Source organism: Glycine max, chromosome 18, assembly GCF_000004515.6.
Source record: "Glycine max cultivar Williams 82 chromosome 18, Glycine_max_v4.0, whole genome shotgun sequence".
Classification (NCBI taxonomy): Eukaryota; Viridiplantae; Streptophyta; class Magnoliopsida; order Fabales; family Fabaceae; genus Glycine; species Glycine max.
Genome location: NC_038254.2, coordinates 52904669 through 52928118, shown reverse-complemented (window position 1 = coordinate 52928118; position 23450 = coordinate 52904669). Strand labels below are relative to the sequence as shown.

Below are 23450 nucleotides of genomic sequence, written 5' to 3'. Positions count from 1 at the left end.
AAATTTAAAAAAATTCAAACTTTCATCGATTAACATTAAAAAAAATGAACTTTCATAAACTAAAAATAAAAAACATTAACTTAAATAGACAAAAAATGATTGATTTATTTATCAGCTAATTTTAACTTATATATATAGATGGATGAACTTATTTCTCTTTTTTTCTTCTTCTTTTGTTTTTCTATATAGAAGTATTTGTAGAGAAAATTATTCAAATAAACCCTTAGCTCAGCATGTTTGGATTTTGAAACAAAACGCAATTCTTTTTTTCCTTATTTTGTGTAATGGAATTCAGAAATATACATTGGAAGTTCTTTAAAGCACTTTTTCAATTTTTATCCAAAACCTAAGAAGTCTTAGTTGCTTATAGAATAATAATTATAATTCAACCCCACAAACTAACTCTCAAGCCCTAGAAACTATACAACCACCACACATTTTTGGTTCTGACTAATATTTACGTGTTTTTGCTGGAAATTAGACTTAATTAAAAATCCATTTGTTTTTTACGATAAAAACTGCATTATAAAATTCTCTTTGAAAAAAGGAAGCATGCATGGCTAGTCCTCCAACCAAAAATAGGAGCACATTAGGCAAATGTTAATTATATCAGTCGACAAAATAGGAGCACTAATTTGGTGAGGGTAGTCCTCCAACCAAAAATAAAATTCTCTTTGAAAAAGGAAGCATGGCTAGCTAGAAGATCTCTTGGTAAAGGACAGTTTACAAAAAGAGAAAAGATGTTTTTAAGAATTGCAGTCATAGATCAAACTTTGGAAATAGTTACGTTGGGCTTCATTAGCATTCTGATTCCAGACATTGTGAATCTGTAAATTGTCTATCTCAAATATCACATTGTGAAAGCACATTAGGCAAAGGAATGGATGAAATGTTAAGAGCTACCTGATATTGGAAAAATTCTTGGAGCTTTTGATGGTCCCATTTGCCTCCTACGTACTCTGCAAAGATTTTTGCAAAGCATTGGGGTCAACCTCCTTCAGGATATCGCCATGGATGCAATTATCCCTTACATTAGAAACCCATTTATGCTGTCAGATTTTTGCTGTTTGCTCATTTCCAATCTGCCAAATTGTCCCTTCTTCTATGATCCATTTACATTCCATCATACTTTTCCACATAAAGCTAGCTTTATAGGAAAATATATATGCCCTAACAATGTTATTTTTTTTACACACAATTATAAATTATTATGAATGAGCTGATAAAAGAAATTATTATAGAGAATAAATTTGTTAACTTTGCTGACAGTTATCCTAAAAATCACATCAAAACTTATTTTTAATTAGTTGACAGAGGAAATTATTTTACATTACATATCTATTAAACTCTTAGTTTTATGAAAAATTATGTTTAAATATTCCTTACCATGTGTGAGAATTTAGATATATAAGACATTTAGATATATATGGGAAATCCATAAACTTCAAAGAATCTTTCTGTGAAACATGGAATATTTTCTTCTCTGTTAGGTTTAGCTTTCCTTATTCTTATGTTGGCTTTTTTCCCTCAGTAATTAATTATTTGAATTATTGATATTTTATTATCCTATTTAAAAATGTCTCATCGAGAAAAAGATATTCTGGTTTTTGCAGGAAAGAACAACTCTTTGCGAACTACAATCACCTTAGTTGTGCCTACTGTTCTCGCTGTTGTTGCTCTGCTCATTATCATTATTATTCCATGCACATATTTCGAAACACAAGATAAACGTTAACATTATTTAAAAATATTAGATTATTGAGTGATAGCATTAATTACTTTTACATTAGTACGAAATTAAAATTATAACATCATTATCCATATCAATTGTCGTATGTGGCGATTGAAACAGTGAAGATTTTATTAGGCCAAATTGGAAAATTGGTCCCTCATTTTATCTTTAATTATGGATTTGGTCTCCCTATAATTTAATTCATAAATTTGATCCTCAATTTTATAAATCCCTGCAAAATTGGTCCTGGAAGCTCAATTTGAATATTGACCGTTAACCTCAGACGTTGACTGTCACGTGTCAATGTTATGTGTGACTATCACGTGTCAATGTCACGTGTCAATGCTACGTGTCAACGTTTGAGTGGTTTCCTGTAAATGCTTCATTTTTTTGTAGGTAAAATTACATTTTTGGTCCCTCAGTTTTACTCCAATTTCGATTTTGATTCCCCTATAGTTTAATTCACACATTTAGTCCCTCAGTTTTATAAATCTTTTTATAAATTATGCCTGTAAAATTGGTCTTTTGAATGGTTTAGCCACTGGTGCTAGAGATATGGTAGGTCTTGATAAATCTCGCACTGCTTTTTCATCGCAAGTTTTTCACTCACTTGGAATCCAGAGAAAAATCACTCTTTGTCTCTCTCCCACTTCAGGGGTTGTTCAACTTGGGAAAGTGGCGCATGAATTCCAACCTGGGTCTGAAATTTTCAGATCTCTTACTTTAACAGGTTCTGTAATAACCTCTTTTTTTTTTTTCTTTTTTTGCTCCCCCATGCAGTATTATGTGTATACGACTACTTAAGTGACCTATGTATGACAATAATATTTTTGTTTGAAATTTGAAATACAACTTCTCCAATAATAAAACTGGGGACCAAATGTGTGAATTAAATTATAAGGGGACCAAAATTGAAATTGGAGTAAAATTGGGAGACCAAAAGTACAATTTTACCTACAAAAAATGAAGCCTTTACAGGAACCACTCAGACATTGACAAAGTGGCGATCAACGTCTGAGGTTAACGGTCAACGTCCAAATCGCGCTTTCAGGATCAATTATGCATAGATTTATAAAACTGGAGAACCAAATTTATAAATTAAATTATAGGGGGACCAAATCCAAAATTAGAGATAAACTCGGGGACCAAAAGTACAATTTTGCTATTTTATTATTACCGTAAAGAGTTATAACATGGTTTACTAATTAAGCTTGTCCGTGTTGGCATGTAGCGGATATATGGCACCTGAATGGACATTTTTCCGTGAAATCAGATGTCTTTAGTTTTGGTGTTCTGGTTCTTGCGATTGTAAGTGGTAAAAGAATTCATGGTATTTGTCATGAGGAAAATGGAGAAAATCTATTCAGCTTCATAAGTCTATTTTCTCCCAATATTATTTTGCCCTTGCAAGTATTATGTGCTCCTAAGTATTAATGAAGAAACAGAATTTGGTAATCTACTAATATCTGATTATTTGCAATTGTGCAAATTCTTGCAGGCATGGAGAAACTGACAAGAGGGGACAGTTACAAATATTATAGATCCAATATTAAACAATAGTTCGCAGAATGAAATGATAAGATGCATCCATATTGGTTTACTCTTTGTTCAAGAAAATTTGGTCAACAGACCAACCATGGCTATGGTTGCACGTACTCATGCTTAATAGCAATTCTACCACTCTCCCAGTGCCCTCAAAACCTGAATTTTCTATGGATAGTGCAACTAGAAGCCTTCCAAACATGTCATGGGAAGTTAATTCAGGTGTAACACCAGCACACAAGTCGGTGTAACAACCTCGGTAGATTCTGGTGACAAGGGTGATATGTTCATTCATCATCAATATTTTAATAAAATGTTTTGGAACTATTGTGATTTGTCATTGCAAAGTCTTGTACTTAAATGGACCATAGAACCTGTTTGTTTAACATGTAATATACTAATGTTCTATAGGTCTTTAAGTGTATGTATGGTTTGGTTTATTATGTTATCTATCAGTGCTGCTTGTGCTTGGTGCTCTGTCCATGCTAATGTAATTCTGATGTTCAAAAATATGGTCTCTCATCCATATTGCATTTATTTTGTATAAATTAGTTTAACACTACAAAGTAATTTGTTTACTGGAAACCACTTTCTTACGCCATTTTAGTCGCCTGAACCATAAATCAGTGCTTAAACTCTAGTATTTGATAGCTTAAATGACAAGAATTGCCATTATTAACAATTGGGGAAAAAAAAAATAAGTAATCTCTTTGAGTAGTATGTATACCTTACAAGTTACAATCATGGCTTGAAATTAAATCTTAATCACCTATAAATTTTCACTTTGACTTAGCTCATTGTTTGAAGAAGTCGACTACATGCATCAAATAACTTCTTCAGTTAACAGATCAAATCTTTAGAAACATTATCTCACTTTTAAATTTTTCAATAAAAAAATAATTATTAACATTCTTTTGTAACTAATAAAAAATAATGTGCAGAAAGCATCACAATTACATCATGTATATAACTTAATGATAAGTTAATTCTTAATTTATATAATTTAATATTAAATTTATCTTACGAAACTTAATGCAAGACGGTACAATTATTACTAATTTGTGGGTTTAATAATTAAAAATAGTCTTTATCATATTTAAATCATTGATTATAAGCTAAAGTATAATTATACATTAAAAATAGTTATTTATTATAATTATTTCAATTATATAAAATAAGTATTTATATTTTTGGGGCTAATATATTCGTTTCTTAAAAAAATTAAAAATATAAATAGAGAAAAGAAAAAAGAAAAAAGAAGATAATTTAAAAATAAAATCCCATTTTCTTAGGCGCTTGAAAATGGCTGGTCCCAAAAGTGGGGACAGACACAGAGTTCTAAAGTGAAGCATAGCATAATAGCATAACTGAGAAGGCAAGAGAGGAAGGAGTGAGTAGTAGATCCAATCGTGTGCGGCAATGCCTCACCGTAACAACCCTGCACCTCTCCCCCTCGTCGTGACCCTAAACTGCGTCGAGGACTGCTCCCTCGAATTCGAATCCCTAGCTGGCGTCGCCACCGTCCAGCATGTTCCCCTCAGCTGCCTATCCGATGGCAAGATCGAGTCCGCCGCCGCCGTGCTCCTCCACTCCCTCGCCTACCTCCCTCGCGCCGCCCAGCGCCGCCTCCGCCCCTACCACCTCATCCTCTGCCTCGGCTCCGCCGACCGCGCCGTCGACTCCGCCCTCGCCGCCGACCTCGGCCTCCGCCTCGTCCACGTTGACACCTCGCGCGCCGAGGAGATCGCGGACTCTGTCATGGCGCTCTTCCTCGGCCTCCTCCGCCGCACGCACCTCCTCTCCCGCCACCCGCTCTCCGCCTCCGGCTGGCTCGGCTCCGTCCAGCCGCTCTGCCGCGGCATGCGCCGCTGTCGCGGCCTCGTTCTCGGCATCGTCGGAATCTCCGCTTCCGCTAGGTCTTTGGCCACTCGCAGCTTGGCCTTCAAAATGAGCGTGCTCTATTTCGATGCTCGCGCGGTACCTTCTATTTATTCTTCTTCGATCAGTCTGTTTAATTGATTGAAAAACCTTTTTCTGCTGAAATTTTAAGTAGTAATTGATTTTTCTATGCTTTGATTTTGTGATTAGAATGTCAATTGTTTGCGAGACTTGGTGGTTACTTGGTGGTTAGATGTGCTTATTGTTGCATGATTCTGAAGGATTTTTGTGGAATTGCAACTTGTGTTTAACGGTTTGGATTTCATGAGTAGCATGTGTAGTAACAGTATAGTAACCGTATTGAAGTATAACAAGAAACCAAACAAAAAAAGTGGAATTACTAGAATAGAAATGCTGTTTGGTATGAAATCATTTGTACAGGAAAATGACGAATGTTCTTTGACCATTGCCATTGGCGCATGACTGTACACTGCTAGTTGAGAATGAGTTTCCGTTTTTGACAGAATTAGCATGTTTGAATTTGTTGGTTTTGATCCGGACAAACAATCGTTTCTGTTACTGGAATAGTGTAGTCTGTATTAGTTATTCACAATATTAGGGAGTACTATTGAGAACTAGCAAATTCTTAATACTGAAAGCTTGCATTGCCATTAAGATCACATAAATTTGTTGATTTCTTTTCATACAAACAACCATTTTCGTTATTCAAGTAGTGTAGTCTGTATTACTGTATTAGGAACTGCTGTTGGGAACTAGCAAATTCTTGATACTGAAAACTTGCATTAAGCCCAAGAAGGAAAAGGACAGTCTTGAGAGAGAAGACAGAAGGAAACAGAAATGTACTCATTGCATCATCATTCACCTCATCTCTTTGTATAGTCAGTTACATTATATGTATCATTTACATTTTGCCTCTCCCATACAAAATTCTTCAGCATAGCATTTGGTGCCTTTTAATGTACAAAACTTCTACTCCCCATTGCTGTCCCTATCCAGGCCCACTTGATCCCATGTTATTCTTATGTTGCTTTTGTCTTAATTATCTTGCCCTTCATTTCCTTATTTACCTTGGTCAGCATATTCCAGCATGTTGTTGCTTTTGTCTGTAAATTCTCTTTTCAGGCAAATCTATGAGAATAAGATACTGTGTTCTAACATGAGAATTTGGTGTGTGTTTGGTTCAACTTATTTTAAAGAAATAATTGATTATTTCCCCCAAATTTAAGCTAAATTGTTGGTGGAAATTCCTAACGTGTTTTTATTATAACACAATTGAAATGGTAATTAGTATTTCTTAGTTCAAATGTTGTGATTAACATGTTAATGTTAATTGTGACAATTGACGATTAGATGGTATAACCATTATCCCTAAGGATATTTAAAAAAAAAAAAATGAAGTAGTAGTTACTAGTTAGTACATTTGTAGTTTGTGTTTGATGATTAACATGCCAATTGGAGAGCAGACGAATTGACTAGTTGGTATAAATCCTTAGTAAATATATGAGACTAAGATACTCTGTTCAAACATGGGGCTTGAATTTTGTTTGGTTGGTAAATTGTGTAGTGTAACTAATTAACTATTAACTATGTATGCTATTTCTTAATTTTGATGAGATACAGATCCAACTTTTGTTAAGGGGGATTGAGCCTTCATATTTCTTCAAACAATTATGAAATGTTGTCTTTATTTTGGCTTTTTTTGTGCCTTAAGGTTTCTGTTTCCCTAACAAACATGCACAGGCGTACATGTACACAATCAATTGAGTACCAGTAGCTTAAGTGAAAGGGGGTTACAGATAAGGCCTGGTTGTTCTATTTTTCTACTTTTGTTAGGAACCAAGAAGTGAAATGAGAAAGAAAAGAAAGAATTTTATTGACTAGTAAGAAAAGAACAGAAAATAGGAGAGAAAACTCTCCTCCAAGGGTTTTCCTTTCACAAAGGATTTCTCCTTTCACAAAGAGCTAATGCTCAATCTACAAATGATAAGATCTCCCTCTCTCCTATCCTTCTTACCCTATTTATATCTAATAAACCCCTCTAACTAACTAATCAATATCCTAATTAAAGTGACTAACTCCCCCTTCCTCATAGTCCTAACAATACCACCCCTCCTAAAACACAACCTTGTTCTCCAGGTTGAAAACAACCAATTGATAACATATAGATTTCATGTAATTGTTTCGCCAAAATCTACTTGCCAGTACCCCCATCTTCATCCCAATTTTCATATTTTGACAAAAGACTTTCATTGGCCTTTGCAGTCAACTGAATCACATTGTAGCCATTCATTGATTTCCCCTTGTTTGCATTATGTGTTGGGCCAAATGTGCTCTTGACTGGGACCAATGTGGTTTGACCTTGACTTGAGTTGGGTGAGTGTTGTATGAGGCACACTGTTGGAGTTTGAAACAAAGATCCAATTCGAGCTCATGGGAGGTTTCCAACTTGAGACATTGGGTGGTCTTTGATGGGAGACTCTTCAACAACTAGCTCTGCATCTCGAGTGCCTTTGATAGAAATGTCTACCTCTGATGATTTTCTGTTTGGTGGTTCCAAGGATGATGATGGGCTGACTGACTCTTCCTCAAAGAAAACAAGATCCTTCTTTGGCTTCAAGGATTCTGATGATCTCCCTATCTTGCTCTCCTTCAACACTTCATTGTATTGTTCTGTTTCTAATGCTTGATGTAACACACAAACAAGGTGATCCTCTTTTGTTTCTCCCTCTGAGCAACCCCCAAAGGTGGCTAACTGCGCCTTTCTTGTCCAAGAATGAACCTCTGTATTATTGCAGCATTCTGACCCACTCCCTTCCATGGTCTTCTTGACCTGCTTGGTTGAATGGGCATTGATCTTCTCTTGAATGCTTTGCTTATTTGTAATCTTGTCCTCCAACATGATGTCTTGTTCCTGCATCCACCTTTCCGACCACAACTTGATCTCTTTTATTCCCTCAGTCTTTTTTATGTGAGAAGGATGCATCTCCATCCTGTCCTCATCTTTCATTCTTTTCTTTTCAAGAATGATTTCTTGACTCTTCAGTGTCTTGTGCAGTTTATGCTTTAACTCGAAATGCTGGTCTTGCAAGAATGATGTTGCAACCCATGCAAATTGGCTGCCTCTCTCACAAACACCTTCTTCAATGACCCATTGAGTTCTTGTTTGATTTCTTGATTCTTCACCAACTGTTGCAGCATTTGCTTAAGCTCAGATTCATTGTTTGTCCTCTCTTTCAAGCACACTGTGGAAGTCTCCATTTCTTCGATGTGGGTTTCCATCTTAGTTTGCTCTTCTTGCTTCAAGATACTCAATCTTTCAAAGATGTGGTTACCATAGCGATCTCTGAATTTTTTTTATCAAAGCTGTGGAAAATGACTCCCAATCTGAATCTGGGTTCTTTTAGCTCCAAATGTAGAACCAATATGTCGCAGCACCCTCCATGCTCATGAATGCATATTGCAGCTTATAGAATGAAGGAGTTTCTTGTACCTCAAAGAATTTTTCAGCCCTAGCAATTCAACCAATTGGATTTGTCCCCATGAACGCTGAAAGCTCCACCTTCTTAGCCCAAATTTGAGCTTCCTCCATCTCTAACACTAGCTCTCCCTCGAAGATCCAGCAAGTCGGACCAATTGTTAGGAACCAAGAATTGAAATGAGAAAGAAAAGAAAGGATTTTATTGACTAGTAAGAAAAGAAAAGAAAATAGGAGAGAAAACTCTCCTCCAAGGATTTTCCCTTCACAAAGGATTTCTCCTTTCACAAAAAGCTAATGCTCAATCTACAAATGATAAGATCTCTCTCTCTCCTATCCTTCTCCCCTATTTATATCTAACTAACCCCTTTAACTAACTAATCAATATCCTAACTGAAATAACTAACTCCCCTTTCCTCACAGTCCTAACATCTTCTGAATGTGTATTTCATAGTCTGCTCTTTGATTTGCATTTTTCTTTTGTTTCTTTGGAACATACTAATCCCAAACAGCTGACTGGATTCTATATTTTTGGCTAATTTTTTCTTCAACCTTACACTCACAGGGAAAAGGAAAAGTAAAGTTCCCTCCTGCAGCACGAAGAATGGATACTCTTAATGATTTATTAGCTGCAAGTGACCTTATATCACTCCATTGTGCTTTAACAAATGAAACAATGCAGATTATTAATGCTGAATGTCTTCAACATGTGAAGCCTGGTATTTACTTGATCATATGTTATATATTTCTTTGATTTTGTTAGTTATTTGCGGTTTTAATTATCTTCACAAATTCATAATGTATCTGATGTTTTCATAGGAGCTTTTATTGTAAATACGGGCAGTAGTCAACTTTTGGATGATTGTGCTGTAAAGCAGCTCTTGATTGATGGAACCTTAGCTGGATGTGCTTTGGATGGGGCAGAAGGGCCTCAATGGATGGAAGCATGGGTACGGTAAATTTAGGTTTTTAATTCTTTAATTTACAAGGTATGATGCAGGCAATCACAAATGTCTAAACTACTGATTCATTCACGACTTACTGTTCCTTTCCTTTCTTACTTGAACTCAAATGTTTCAGAGGAAGTTTTACTTCTGTCAGAAGAACAAAACTATCCTCAAGGATCTAACCATGTCTTCTTTTTTTAAAAAAATGGGGTGATGGCCAATTTTAAGCAGGACATGTATGGTCTTAAGTACATGTTTGCAGTTGTTATCCTTGTATTTGTGTGTGAAATAATCAAACTCTTCGTAGTAAACAACACTGTCTGTGGTGGATACAGTGAGTGAAAGAAAGAGTGTTAGAGATATTTCTAAAAGTCCAATCCACTAATCCAGATCATAATGGAAGATTCCCTTGTTTTCATTCACAAGGGTAGAAGAAAAACTAAGATGGAAAACCCAAAAAAAAAAAAAGGAATTGACCATTTGAGTATTCCAAATCACATAAAAAATGATAGAAGTAGGGGAATATAACTTGATCGATATATGTTGTATATAGGTGTACATTGAATTGTGAATAGAGTGATTAAATAATTATCTTTTATACAACCGAATATGGGCATCTGATGAAAGAAAATTAATTAAAAAGTAGGAAACTTGTCAGTATAGGAATCAATATCTAATGAACTCAATAGTTTTGCCATAGTTCTCTGCATAAATGGAAAAGAAAAAGCATCCTAATGAAATTTGTTTCTCCAAGAAGGGGATATGGTGAAATTGGTGCACTGTGGCCACCTGGAAAAAAATTGAAGAAAAAAATGATAGTAATTTGTTGAAATAACCAGACTAGACCAACCAGTTTGACAGTTGAACCAAGAAATTGATGTTATTACTGTAAATGATTGGTAGCTATGGTCTTTGCACAAACCTACCTGATTAGGAAGATGAGGCACCTTTTCCACAATAACGGAATGCACACATTAGTATTCTATGACAATCTTAGTAAACAGGCTGTGGCATATTGACAAATGTAATGTAGTTATTGTTATGCAGACCCTAAAATGGGGTTTTTCTCAGAACTGGCTCTTGTGACCCAACCCATTTTTTGTGCATGATCCACTGCGCAAAAATCACATGATAAGGCTCCAATTAGCAATTCTTCCAATACAGAAGTGATTTGCACAATTTAGCAGACAATTCAAGGTCAAAAATGAATCCTGTTACAACCTTCTGTATCAAATCAGGATATGAATCATACAATTCGTGCGATTCTAACCACACTGAAAATGATAATCAGGGTGAAAGGTATCTTTACTAAAGTTTTACAAACCCACGTTGTTACGTTTAAACTTGTCTTCAGCCCATTTCATCCAGTAGACTTGGGTTATGTTTGTATTCACATTAGATTTCCGTTGAACGCAAAAGCTACATTTTCTTCCAGTCATGTTCACTTCCTAGGAAAGTGGAAAATTGTCTTGGAAAGTGTGAATTAGGAAATGCAATGCATTCTCAAACACATTGCTTTAGAATATGAATATTCTTTATCAAAGCAATAATGGGATGAATGGAAAAGCTGTATTTTCAAAATAAAATAGGTTTTGCAAAAGTTTGTTGACATAATGGAATTTGCTTTTATATTTTCCACTCACAATCATATATATATATATGTCTATCAGTCTACAACAATGATAGTTTTAATACATAGATGATGCTAACATACTTTGTGCATGTCTGCATCAGGTGAAGGAGATGCCTAACGTATTGATACTTCCCCAAAGTGCAGATTACAGTGAAGAGGTTTGGATGGAAATAAGGGAGAAAGCTATATCTATACTACAAACATTCTTCATTGATGGAATTATACCAAAGAATGCCATTTCAGATGTGGAAGAAGAGAGTGAGGTTGACAATGAAAGTGAACTATCTGATCAGCAATACAACGAAAATGCTCTCCAGATTATTGTTAGAGAGCAAACAGATGATGTTCATGTAAGTCCTGACAATTTCCAAAAGAAAGTAAGTACTCAAATGAAAGAGTCTTCGTCCCAGCATCAGGTTTCAAGTTTGTCTCAGAGTACCTCTGCCAGATCTGAAGGAAGGCGCAGCAGGTCGGGTAAAAAGGCCAAAAAAAGGCATACCCGTCAGAAGTCCCAACAAAAACCTGAAGATCCTTCTGCACCGGAGAAAGAAGGCACGTCTCGGAGAGATGATACTGCTATGAGTGGCACTGACCAAGCTTTGAGCTCTAGCTCTGAAGATTCACGAAGTAGAAAAACTCCAATAGAATCTATGCAAGAACCCACTGGTGCTCAATTCATAAAGTCAACTGTGAGACTTAGTGGAAACTGTACTGAACTATTGAAAGATGGATATATTATAGCTCTGTTTGCAAGAGACCGCTCTGCACTTCATGTCTCTAGGCAAAGAGTTAAAGGTGGAGGTTGGATCATGGATTCCATGTCAAATGTGTCAAAAAGAGACCCTGCTGCGCAGTTCCTCATCATCTTCAGAAGCAAGGTTCGTCTCAAAGGAACTTTGTGTTATCCAAGGCACTTAATATAATTATATGCCAGCATGTGCTTCAAAATAGTTTAGAATGGTGTAACCTGTATTTTTATCTCACGGGTGATGCAAATTTGCTGATATTTGAATGTTAATACATTTGCTTCAGGACACAATTGGATTGCGATCCCTTGCTGCTGGTGGAAAATTGTTGCAGGTAAGTGCATTAAAATGCTCGGAGTTTATCAATTTTATCATAGATTTCCTCTAGATTTGATTATTATCATATATGCTGATTCCTTTGCATGCTGTATTTCTATTTTTGAGTAGTATATTTTCAATGAAAGCTAAATATTTAGATATATGGCTAACTCTACCATGTTATATTACACTGCAAACATGATGCCCTTAATTTGGTTGTAAACTGTCATTTTGCAGATCAATAGAAGAATGGAGTTTGTATTTGCTAGTCATAGTTTTGATGTTTGGGAGAACTGGACTCTAGAAGGTTCCTTACAGGAATGCAGACTGGTGAACTGTAGAAACCCATCAGTAAGTTCTCTTTGTTAACTTTATGTAATTCTGTTGCAATCTATATTTGATACATATATGAGATTTAGATGGGTTCCTCTGCAATCTGGTAATAGTTACAAAACTTTTAGTTTAGTTGGCTGCATAGGGTGTTGCATGAGGCTTTCCAAAATGGGTTATAACTTGTAATTTTTCAGCACCATCTTTCTTAATTTTCCTCAAAGCTGTTCTCTTCGTATAAGAAACATATGTCAGAGAGATGTAGAAGATTGCTTTTATCAAGGGCTTGTTTTGTTTCTTCGTTTGTCCTTTTGGTTGTCTTAATCTTTGATTGACATGAAGAATTTTCAATTGTAAACTTTGTTTTTTGGGCATTTTACATAAGTCATGTCCTTACAAGGCATTATATTCTGATAAACTATTAGGTTCTTTCATCAGTTTACACTATACATACCTTAATTTGTGTTGCTTCATTGTGATATTATATCCACATGTTTGTCGGATAGTTGTAGCTATATATAAGTTGATAATTTAGTATGTAAAATTTCTGCAAGCTGATTGGTTTATCTCTCCGTTTCCTCCTATTGACACAAATAATAGGCTGTTTTGGATGTACGCGTTGAGATTTTGGCCACTGTAGGCGAAGATGGCGTTACTCGTTGGCTTGAATAGAGTGATTGTAGGTCTGTAATACTCAAAAAGGAGGAGCTTGTAAATCACTCCAGTCCCGTGACTTAATGATCTTTCAAATGTTTCTTTGTGAAAGATTGGAATGTATTCATAGTGTAGAGCATAATTTTTATTTTTTTCATTTTTTTGCTTCTTTTTCTTTATTACTAATTGAGGAACTTTCCATTGGAGTGATGAACTTGGCCCTCGTGTGATGATATTTTGGCTTTGCCTTGTAACACCTATTATCAAGCTTCTGAAAATCGAAAGTATTGAATCAAGGTAGTGATTGACTCAGTCTAATGGCTTAACTGTTTTTCTTTTTATATATAATTATAATTGTAATTATAAAATTATTTTTAATTAATATTATTAATTTTCACAAATATTTTAATTTTTTGTGTTTTTTTTAATTAGCGTGTTATTTAATTACTATTAAACTCAACATTTAGAAATAATATATTAAATAAATTTAACTTGATACAAAATAGTGGGTAAAAGTATCCATTTAACATAAAAAAGCCAAGACAATCAAATTGAAAACGAAAAAATAGGTGTAAATGGGTTTGTGAAGTATTCGGGTTTGATTTATTACAATCTTATTTGTTTAAATAAATAAATAAACTCAAGTTTGAGATTAGTTTTAATTATTTAAATGAATCAAATCAAAGTTTTATAAGTCTGATATTAACAATTCGTGAATGATTTGTATATATCATAAAAAAAATTAAAATTATATAAATCTCATTATATTATGCCACATCTTGAGCGCATATTTATATTTGTAGGTTATTTGTCTAGTATTAAAATATTTTATTAAATACTAGTAACTGATAAAGTTAAACAAAATTAAAATAACAAATAATTATAAAATGAGCTAAACATGAACAAGCAAGTGAGTAGTTCATCTTTATCATATTCAAACTTAAATGTCTAATGTTGGACTTGAGTTAACTCGTTTGCATAACTACATGATATCTGTCGAAGAACATTCATATTCTAAAGTCCGACAAAATTATCAATCGTTAAAATATGAGTTTATTTACGGAAAGATTTTGTCTTTCATACCTAGATCTAACATTAGTGGTAACCTATCTTACCAAGCAAAACAAAATCCCATGTCACCTTATCTATGCCGAAATATCTAGCTATGATATTCAATTCATGCCAGAAAGGAGTGTCATAAACTCAAATAGTATATTTTATGTGATACCTAAGTTTCAATTTCCTTTCTTAAAAGCTTTTTCCATTCAAATAATTATGTTTGGAAATTGTAACATGCCGTGACAAACAACCATATCTGATATCTCCAATGGACTCTCAACAAAACTAGCACTTCCAACCTAAATGGCTTTGTTCAGTAACTAGTAGTTGAAGATTTGCATGTAATTTAACCATTCTTGACAACACATTGGAAATTTGGAATTCATCTAGCTAGCGGAAAGACTTTGCAGCCTTCTTGTATTGTTTAGAAAATCTCATCTTAGGACAAAATAAAAATCTCTATCCTATCTTATTTGTTCTTAATCTGACTATTCTTTAATATATATAATTTCTAATGTTGCTACCACTCCTCTTCAAAAGATAATTTCCTTTTTTATGAGACATTAAAATAACAAAACTGTCTTGAAAATCAAAGTTGATGTTTGAAAAGTTAAAATGACATGAACCACCTAAAGAGATGTGTAATGTATCCCCTCTTTTTTTTTTCCATAATCAACACACAAATCGTAACTAAATTATAATAAACTGTTTTGGTCTGATTTTTGATAGATTTTTTGAACTCATTATTGACATGTTTTATTAACTTAGCAAAACTGTATTTATTTAGAAAAGATAAACACTTATTGTTTGAAGTTGACATAGAGCATGTTATTCTAAGCTGAAAAGTAGGTAGAGGCCAACTTTTAGGTCTCCGCAAAATTAATACTGCTACTCCCCCTGAATTTAGTTTCAACAGATTCTATTGTGATCCCTCCCTCTTGCCAAACTCAACCCCCTCTCCCCCCTCTCCTTCTCAAAGAAAAAAAGGACAAACAAACATGGATTCATATTCAATATGGGTTATATATCATTTTCATATTGGTGAAAGTCAACTTAAGATCTTTCAAGTTAATATTTATTACATATCATATTAATCGCAGCATCAATACTTTTTCAAATACCATTTAACAAACCTTGCATTTTATTCTATGATTACAAAAGGATATTTTGAGTTTAGTGATGTTTAAGATACTTTCTAGTTAGTGACATCTTTTCCTAGCTAGTACATGTACTGTTTACATCTTTATTCTGCATCCAGATAATCAAATTACTTGAATTAACGTAAAAAAAATTCAATACTAAGATAATTAAAAAAAATGAAAAGTTTCGAATGAGGTCTGAATAAGGTCCCATATTCATAATATACATTCTGCCTATCTTGTACATTTTGAAATATCCTCACATTATAATTATTATTTGTTTCTTCTTTATTCTACTTTTGTTGTCTTTTCACCCAAAAAAAAAAGTCTACTTTTGTTTTTTTTCTTCTTTATTCTTATTTTAACTGTATCTATATTTTCCATGCGTACATTGTATAATGACTAGCTTTAAAAATAGATAAACCATTAAAAAATATAAATTTAGCGATTATTTAATAAAATATCAATTTACTTGATGAAAGATTACTTTATTGATGAGAATTTTTTATTTTTAAAAAACTGTTTAATTAGTGAAATGTTATTTGATTAACATATTATAAATATCTTATTGCGTTTAATAATGATTAAATATCCTCTTTTTGATCCAAGGAAGAGGGATAGTGATACTGATTGGGTGAAGGGGAAGGTGTGATATTTTGCTGGTTCGAAGTATCAAATTCAAACTGCACCTTAAACATGATGTCTCACTAACTCTACCATTCGAAATCGAGTTATGTGAGAGGTACAAACAATTTATACTTTTATATTTAGTGACGGAATTGGTCCCTCACTAATTTCCATTTTTCTAGTATTGTGTTAAGGTTTTAAAAACAGTTTCCAATCATAATTTCAATCACAGCTTTATTGTTTTTGGACTATTTGTGAATAATTACATTGATTGTAAGTATTAAAACAAATTTACAACTACAATGTCAACGATTAAAACAAATTTACAATCACGATCGCGGTTTTAATTTAAACTCTTATTATATGTTTTATTAACTATAAAGTAAAATATGTTGAAAACTCCAAACTAATTCTCTTTGTCCATATTGTTTACGTATAAGATTTTGATACAAAAATTAAAAAATAAAATTAATATTTTATATTTTATAAAAAAATATTATATATTTTCTATAAAAATAAATAGACTCCCTTTCATTTTTATTTTTTTTATTTTTCCACTCCATATAAGTAGTTAAATATATAATAAAAAATTAACACTTCATTGATATTATAAAATGACAAAAACATAGAAAAAATAAATTTTGTTGGAACATCAAATAAAATGGTACGGAAGAAAGTCTTTTTGAAAATTACCAACATGAAATAAATTAGAGAGAGAGAGAGAGAGGTAAAGGCTTCTTTATGGCTGAACCTCAAACGTTATTTTCTCAGCAAGAATAACAAAACAACCAACTCACTGTTGCCACATGTCTTACCATGTTTGTGTGTGTGTCTGTATATATAGTGAGAGAGAAAGGTCGGTTCCAACTTGTGGAAAAATGAAGTTAAAATCACTGCCTCTCGTTCCCACTCAAACTTAGCTAGCGCAACACAAGCAACAAAACACAAACAAGCGAACAATAGTTCACAACTAAAGGAAGAGGTTGTTGAAGAGATAGAGATACATAGTGTTTGTGTTAGTGTTATTTATGGTGTCCCTCAACCTCAACCCAAACCCACCTCAAACTTTTCACTTCTTCGACCCCTTCAACATGGAGGATCAGAATAAGAAGGTCCGAAAACCTTACACCATTACCAAGTCCAGAGAGAACTGGACCGACCAGGAGCATGACAAGTTTCTCGAAGCTCTTCACTTGTATGTCTTCTTTCTTTTTATGATTCATTCAGTTTGGTGAAGTTTCCTTTTTTGCTCTTAAGTTTCAATTTTGTTTCATACAATTTAAGACTTGTTTCAGTGTTTGGATGTTGTGTTTCTGTTTTGTTGATCATGGTGGCTGAATTTTGGGTTCTGAATTATGCAAGGATTTTGTGTTTGTGATTTTTGCTGCAGTGGAGACCCTTTTTGTTTTGGGTTGTACTTTGGGTTCCTTTTTCAACTGGGGGGTCTAAAAATCGTTTCTTTTTTGTTGTTGTATGTTATTGCTTATGGTTTTCACTTTGTGTTTCTCTCCTGACTGATTTCAGATTCGACCGTGACTGGAAGAAGATTGAAGCATTTGTAGGTTCAAAAACAGTTATCCAGGTGAATTTTATACCAATAAGAAGTGGGCGTGAAAATTAACAGTTAGACATTTATTGGTTATTCCGCATTTTTTTAATTCCTATATTGGGCAGTTGGGGAAACTTATTATTCAATTTTAATGCCATTATTTAATACAGGGCTCTAAGATTATCTCAGGAAATGATAATTGCTACAGTGTGTTGGTTGAAATTTATTGAAAATTATAAAATTTTATTAGACCCATGTCTTATTTAATGAATATCTCATGATGTTATGATTTTTAATAAATTTTAACCAATAATAAAAAAATGTGTTAGATTGTGTTTCTAGTCCCTTCCTCAAGAGATTATCTATTAAAAAAAAAGTCCAACATAGGTGGTAGGTAATCATATTTCTTAAATATATGTTGATAAGAGTTTGATTTCTAGTCTCTTACAAGTGTGTAAGAATAAAAGGTTTCTTAAGAGAACCTATACCCACTTTAGTGGTTTTTCCGCCTTAAAAGATTTAGGTTCTGGTGATTGGTTGGGGATATATACCTTTGATGTGATGTGAACACATACACACACAAAAAAAAAAGGATCTCTTAAAATGAGTGAAGGTTGACACTTGACATGATAGTTTCCTGAAAAAATGCCAGTTGTGAAACCCCAAACCTGAGTTCCGCATAATGATGAATTGATGACATTAAATTCTACCCATAGGTAACATTATGTATGTTTTTGGTTTTAATAAATACAACCGTTATCTAGAATACTAATTTAATTTTTTCTCCACAAAATCAATACTTTTGTAATCGTTGTATGTTTTTTTAAGCGAAATACAACTTATACTTGCCTTGTTTTTCTTTACAGTCCTAGTGGCAAGGGGTGGGATGTTCCTCATTTTATAGTAAAATACAGTGTAGCTTTTCTTTTCCTTAATGTATTTGGTGCTTCTATACAAAACTTCAGAATTGATTGTTTGCTCCCCTTCCACTTTTTGGCAGATAAGGAGTCATGCACAGAAGTATTTCATGAAAGTTCAGAAGAATGGCACAAGTGAACATGTACCTCCCCCTCGTCCAAAGAGAAAAGCTGCTCATCCCTACCCACAAAAGGCATCTAAAAATGGTTTGTGTGGCTAACTTCATTCAGGTATCAGTGACCTTAGTCAATTTATGAATAACTCTTTTATTGTTTGCATTTTATCAGCTCTTACTATATCCCAAGTTGCGCGGCCATTGCAATCTTCATCTGCTTTATCTGAATCATCACACATCTATAGGCCAGATTCATCATCTGTGGTTAGAACTCCAGTTAGCAGTGTGCCATTGCCATCTTGGGTTTATAATGTTACACCACCAGTCAGTCTTCCCCGAGTGACTAAAGGTTTTCTTTAGCCTGAACTCTATTTTTTTTTTAAATCTTCAACTATGTATTTACCTTTCTGAATTTATTCTATGACAAATTTAGATATGTGGAAATTTTGTTAACATGAATTTTCATTTTTATGGTTAGATGATATGGTGATGATGAGTCAACAAATCAATCCTTTCAGCAGTAGTAATGAGAGCACTCCTAGGGGTTGGCCAATTAGCAAACAGACAGATCAGGGTGACCAAGGCAAGCCAACTATAGGTAGGAATGCTTTTCTTACTCAAATTTTAATTTGATAGAACCTTAAATTAACTGAAAAGTGTGAATAGTAAACATCTGATATGTATTTGGATTATGACAAAATTTTATGAGTATATATATAGTTTTTAATTCCATATATTCATTTGTTTCTATAACTACAAGTACCTTATCACTTTTTGGTTGTGCTATAGAGGCATTTTGGGTTTTACTTCAACTGAATTAATTAAAACAACAGGAAAAGTTTATAGGAAAGTGGTACTGCCTGTTGAAGCTTTCTTTTCAAGGAAGTGAAAACAAATTAAAATAAAGTATCTCTAAGTCCATTTGTTCATTTAAAAACAATTTTCCAAGACCATGCATAGCACTGCCAGAAACCCTTAGAAACAATCCATAAGGATGTAGAAAGAAACTAAATAAAAGAGCCATATAATAACTATTTGGACAGGGGACTAGAGGTAAAAATAGTAAAATTTCTGTATCACTTGCATCACATTAAATGAAATGCTCAAGTAAGAATTGGTTTAGCGTTGATGACTAAGGAGTTGGAACATTGCCCTCAGTATTCGGCTCATGCATTTTGATGTGTTGTTTGCACTGCGAGAAATGAGAGGGTCTGAGCAAGAAGTATTTAATGTGTAACACCTACAAACCTTATAGGAAGTGAGAGTATAATTATTACTCCATTCTGAATTTACTTCCTGGGTAAGCAGCACATTCAAATATGTAATGTCAATCTTTCAAACATTAATACTGTAGTAGTTATTATATGAATTTACTATTGTTCAACTCATTCTTTCTCTTCCATAAAGATAAATGTTTAATACTATTAAATTCATCATGATGTGTGTAGCATATGCAAGATGCCTGGTTTTACACTGTTGATCATCTGTTTTATTAGCATGCTCGTGATTCTTTTCATTCTTCTCTTGACAAATTCACCTGTCCTATTAAGCAGTAATGCCAGATTTTGCACAAGTCTATAGCTTCATTGGCACTGTATTTGATCCAAATGCAATTAATCATCTACAGAGGCTGAAACAGATGGACCCAATAAATGTAAAAACTGTAAGTGACCGCAACCTTATGTTCTTTGTCTCCATATCATTTTTTTATTTTTTTTCTTCCCTTTTTTTAATGGTAACTAGGTGAGTTTCCGAGGTTTGAGCAATCAGACTATACTTGGTAGGGAAGTCTAATGTTTATGGCTTAAATTAAAAGGCCAATGTAGGGGACTTATATTTTTTTTCTTTCCCAGGTATTGCTATTGATGAGAAACCTCTCCACCAATTTAAGGAGTCCTGAATTTGAGAATGAAGTAAGTTTTTTTTCCTAACATAATGCATCTCTTCTCTTGGTAATTTTTTAACAAACATAATTATTTATTGCATTTGGATGCCTGCTTCATATTTTGATCTGCTACTTCATTTATTATACATTATGATGCTTGTTATGAGATGATATTTTCAATTGTATGTTTATGTTAATGCAATCAACATATTGATTTTTCAATCTTGGTATTCTGTTATTGGTAGCTGCATAGAGTGTAAGGCTTAGGTCTGGGATTAGAGAACTTTTCCTCTAACACTTCTTTATGCCGAATTAATCTTTGATTTTTTTTATATTGCATGTTTTCTTTGCACAAAACAAAGTTCAATTATGCTGTTTATATTTGCCTATAGTTTTAGTGTTGAATGTTGAACTATACAACATTAGTTAAGGCTGTCTGTCGATAATAAAATAAGAGCTTTCAGACCATTTCTGATATTGTACATTATATCTGACTTTAACATTCTGAAATTCATTTATAGCTGCTAGTTTGCACTTCCCTCAGCAGATAATGGATATTATTCCATTAAGAGAGAAATTCCTTGGCACCATGTCAAATAAATCACAGATGCTATTTTCACACATGCACATACATATGCAAAAGTAAGGGAAAGGTAGCCAGTCAGGCAATTAAATGGCAGATGAATTACTTACTGTTTAATTAATGGATCTTACTTGAAGCAGTATTCAATAAACTATATTAAATGCTTTTAATTCCAATCACTTAAAAAGTAAGTTTAAATGATATTTGCACTTTCAAAATAATATTGTTTCCCTTTATTAACACATTATACTTTTGTTTCCTCAACTAGTGTCCTAAAGGGACCCAACAGCATTTTTTCAGCTGCATTTTATTCTCATGTTCTGTGCTATGGTAGAAGAATGGAATAAAGTGTAGTAGTTAGGATTAGTTAGGGACTAAGGGTAGTTAGTTAGAAGAGACTCAACTAGATAAATAGGGGGCTAATAGTAGAAAAAGGAGGCATTCAAGAAATTGTATTTTGGAGAGAACCGAGCAAGAGAGTCTCTTTTTGACTTTTTCCCTATTCAGATTCCTTCTTTCAAAAAAGTTGTTCCCTCCATTTTGCTATTTTTAATCAATTTTGCTACTTTCAGATTTGGTTTCATAACAAAGAAAGAGGTTAATGTTCAAAATTAGCAGCGGTCTCCGTGTTTTTGCTACAAGTATTCATTGTCCTATCATTTTGCTGAATAAAAATCTTGGCTTATTGCATTTGACTTTCCATGATATAACATCATATTATATACTCAATGATTCAATTTTCACCAAATATTCGGAATTAATGCAGAGAAGGATGCTGTCATTGTACTATGCTAACATGGAGAAGGAAAAATCCAGTAGTCATCGAAGCCAACCCCTCACTGACAGATCAGAGAGTGTTGTCTTATCTGCTTAAGGTGTTACCAATGGTTTATCAGGAACATAGTTTTTAAATATCTTCTAAAAACACAATAAGCTTTCCTCTCAGCTACCACTAACTCCAAATGGTGAAATATGGGGCACAAGAGGGGAAAGGATTACAGGTTTTACTAACAGTTTGTAGGTTGCAGATACTTGCATGTGTGCATGCGTGCACGTGTATGTAGTTTACTGTCCTTTAGGCTTATGTGTGTATCTTATGAAGATGGTTGTCATAGGAATGCAGGATAATGAGTCCAGAGTCCTGTTAAGGTAACCTGGAGGCTGTACTGTACAGAATATTGAGAGCGTCTGTGTGTAATGTTGTGATGGTTTTTTCTACAATTTAGTATACAAGAGCGGTGCTATGATTTAGGAGGTGCTACCTGTGTTGTATATAAACCAAAAGCAATAAAGAGCATATATAAATTGTGATTATTTCATGCATGCACATGCACATGCACATGCACAGTAGTTTTTTCTTTTTATCAACAAAAGAAAAAGGTTATGCTTTTTAAGAGTATGTATCAAATGTGAGCTATTTTCTTTCCTTTTTCACGCTAACGATAGATAACCGGATCATTGAATAGCCGAATGCAAATTAATTTTGAAAGTGTTAAATATATTTAGTCCTTTTAATAGCATAATGTTCACTTTTAAAGGAAGAAATTTTGTTGCAAATTATGAGTTCACCAAGGAGAGAAACACATCAATCATTAAGGAAGAAAAATATGTACTTCAGACATGATTATCAAACTCTCAAATTAACTCGTTAATTCTTCCAAGTTTATGAGTTTATTTATTCTCTACAAATTAACTATGCAAACTCTCTTTTCAGTATACTCTTGAGTTTATCAGCGTCACCAAATTAGTAAGTAAAAAAACTAGACTAAGATGTAGGTCTTTTTTGTTATTTTTTGTGCGTTTAGGGTTCAACATACTCTATTTGATGTGTTGGTCCTAAATTGAAAAATTCTCACATTTAACGACATCAAATCCTAGATGGGAATGCTCTATCCTATTATCACATCGGTAAGTTATTATCTAGTAGTGATGCATTACTAGACTTAATTAAGTATTGTGAAATTTATGATTTACTATTTTGTTTTATTATATTGTTAAAATATTTAATGGATATGTTATCTATAAATATTTTATTATTATTTTCATATAAAATTTATTCTTACAAGTTTATGAATTGAGTCTATAAATGGAGTCTATGAAATTCTGACTAGTTTATAAATTCTCAAGTTTGATAATCTTGATTATATATAATAGATATTATTATACCTTTAAAAAAGAAAATGATTAGTATCGTTATATATTGCTAATCAAAAAATTATTGTTATATAAGTTGTATATATCATCTTAATATGGCATTAAAATTATTGATAGAGAGATATGTAATCTTAGAAAAAATTTA

The 23450-nt window shown here is 33.4% G+C and overlaps 2 protein-coding genes across 2 annotated transcripts; both read left to right on the top strand.

The window, feature by feature from the left end:
* Positions 1 to 4579: 4579 nt before the first annotated feature.
* Positions 4580 to 13588, top strand: LOC100819434 (C-terminal binding protein AN). Its single transcript, XM_003552369.4, has 7 exons — positions 4580 to 5251; positions 9214 to 9367; positions 9468 to 9598; positions 11330 to 12106; positions 12261 to 12308; positions 12530 to 12643; positions 13223 to 13588. The coding sequence occupies exons 1-7, from the start codon at positions 4694 to 4696 to the stop codon at positions 13292 to 13294; spliced, it is 1854 nt and encodes a 617-aa protein (XP_003552417.1). The 5' UTR covers positions 4580 to 4693; the 3' UTR covers positions 13295 to 13588.
* A 3370-nt stretch (positions 13589 to 16958) lies between these two features.
* LOC100791774 (protein REVEILLE 6) lies at positions 16959 to 22465 on the top strand. The gene is made up of 8 exons (XM_003551624.5): positions 16959 to 17296; positions 17626 to 17683; positions 18651 to 18774; positions 18856 to 19032; positions 19162 to 19281; positions 20237 to 20346; positions 20537 to 20596; positions 21918 to 22465. The coding sequence occupies exons 1-8, from the start codon at positions 17130 to 17132 to the stop codon at positions 22023 to 22025; spliced, it is 924 nt and encodes a 307-aa protein (XP_003551672.1). The 5' UTR covers positions 16959 to 17129; the 3' UTR covers positions 22026 to 22465.
* The last annotated feature ends 985 nt before the right edge of the window (positions 22466 to 23450 follow it).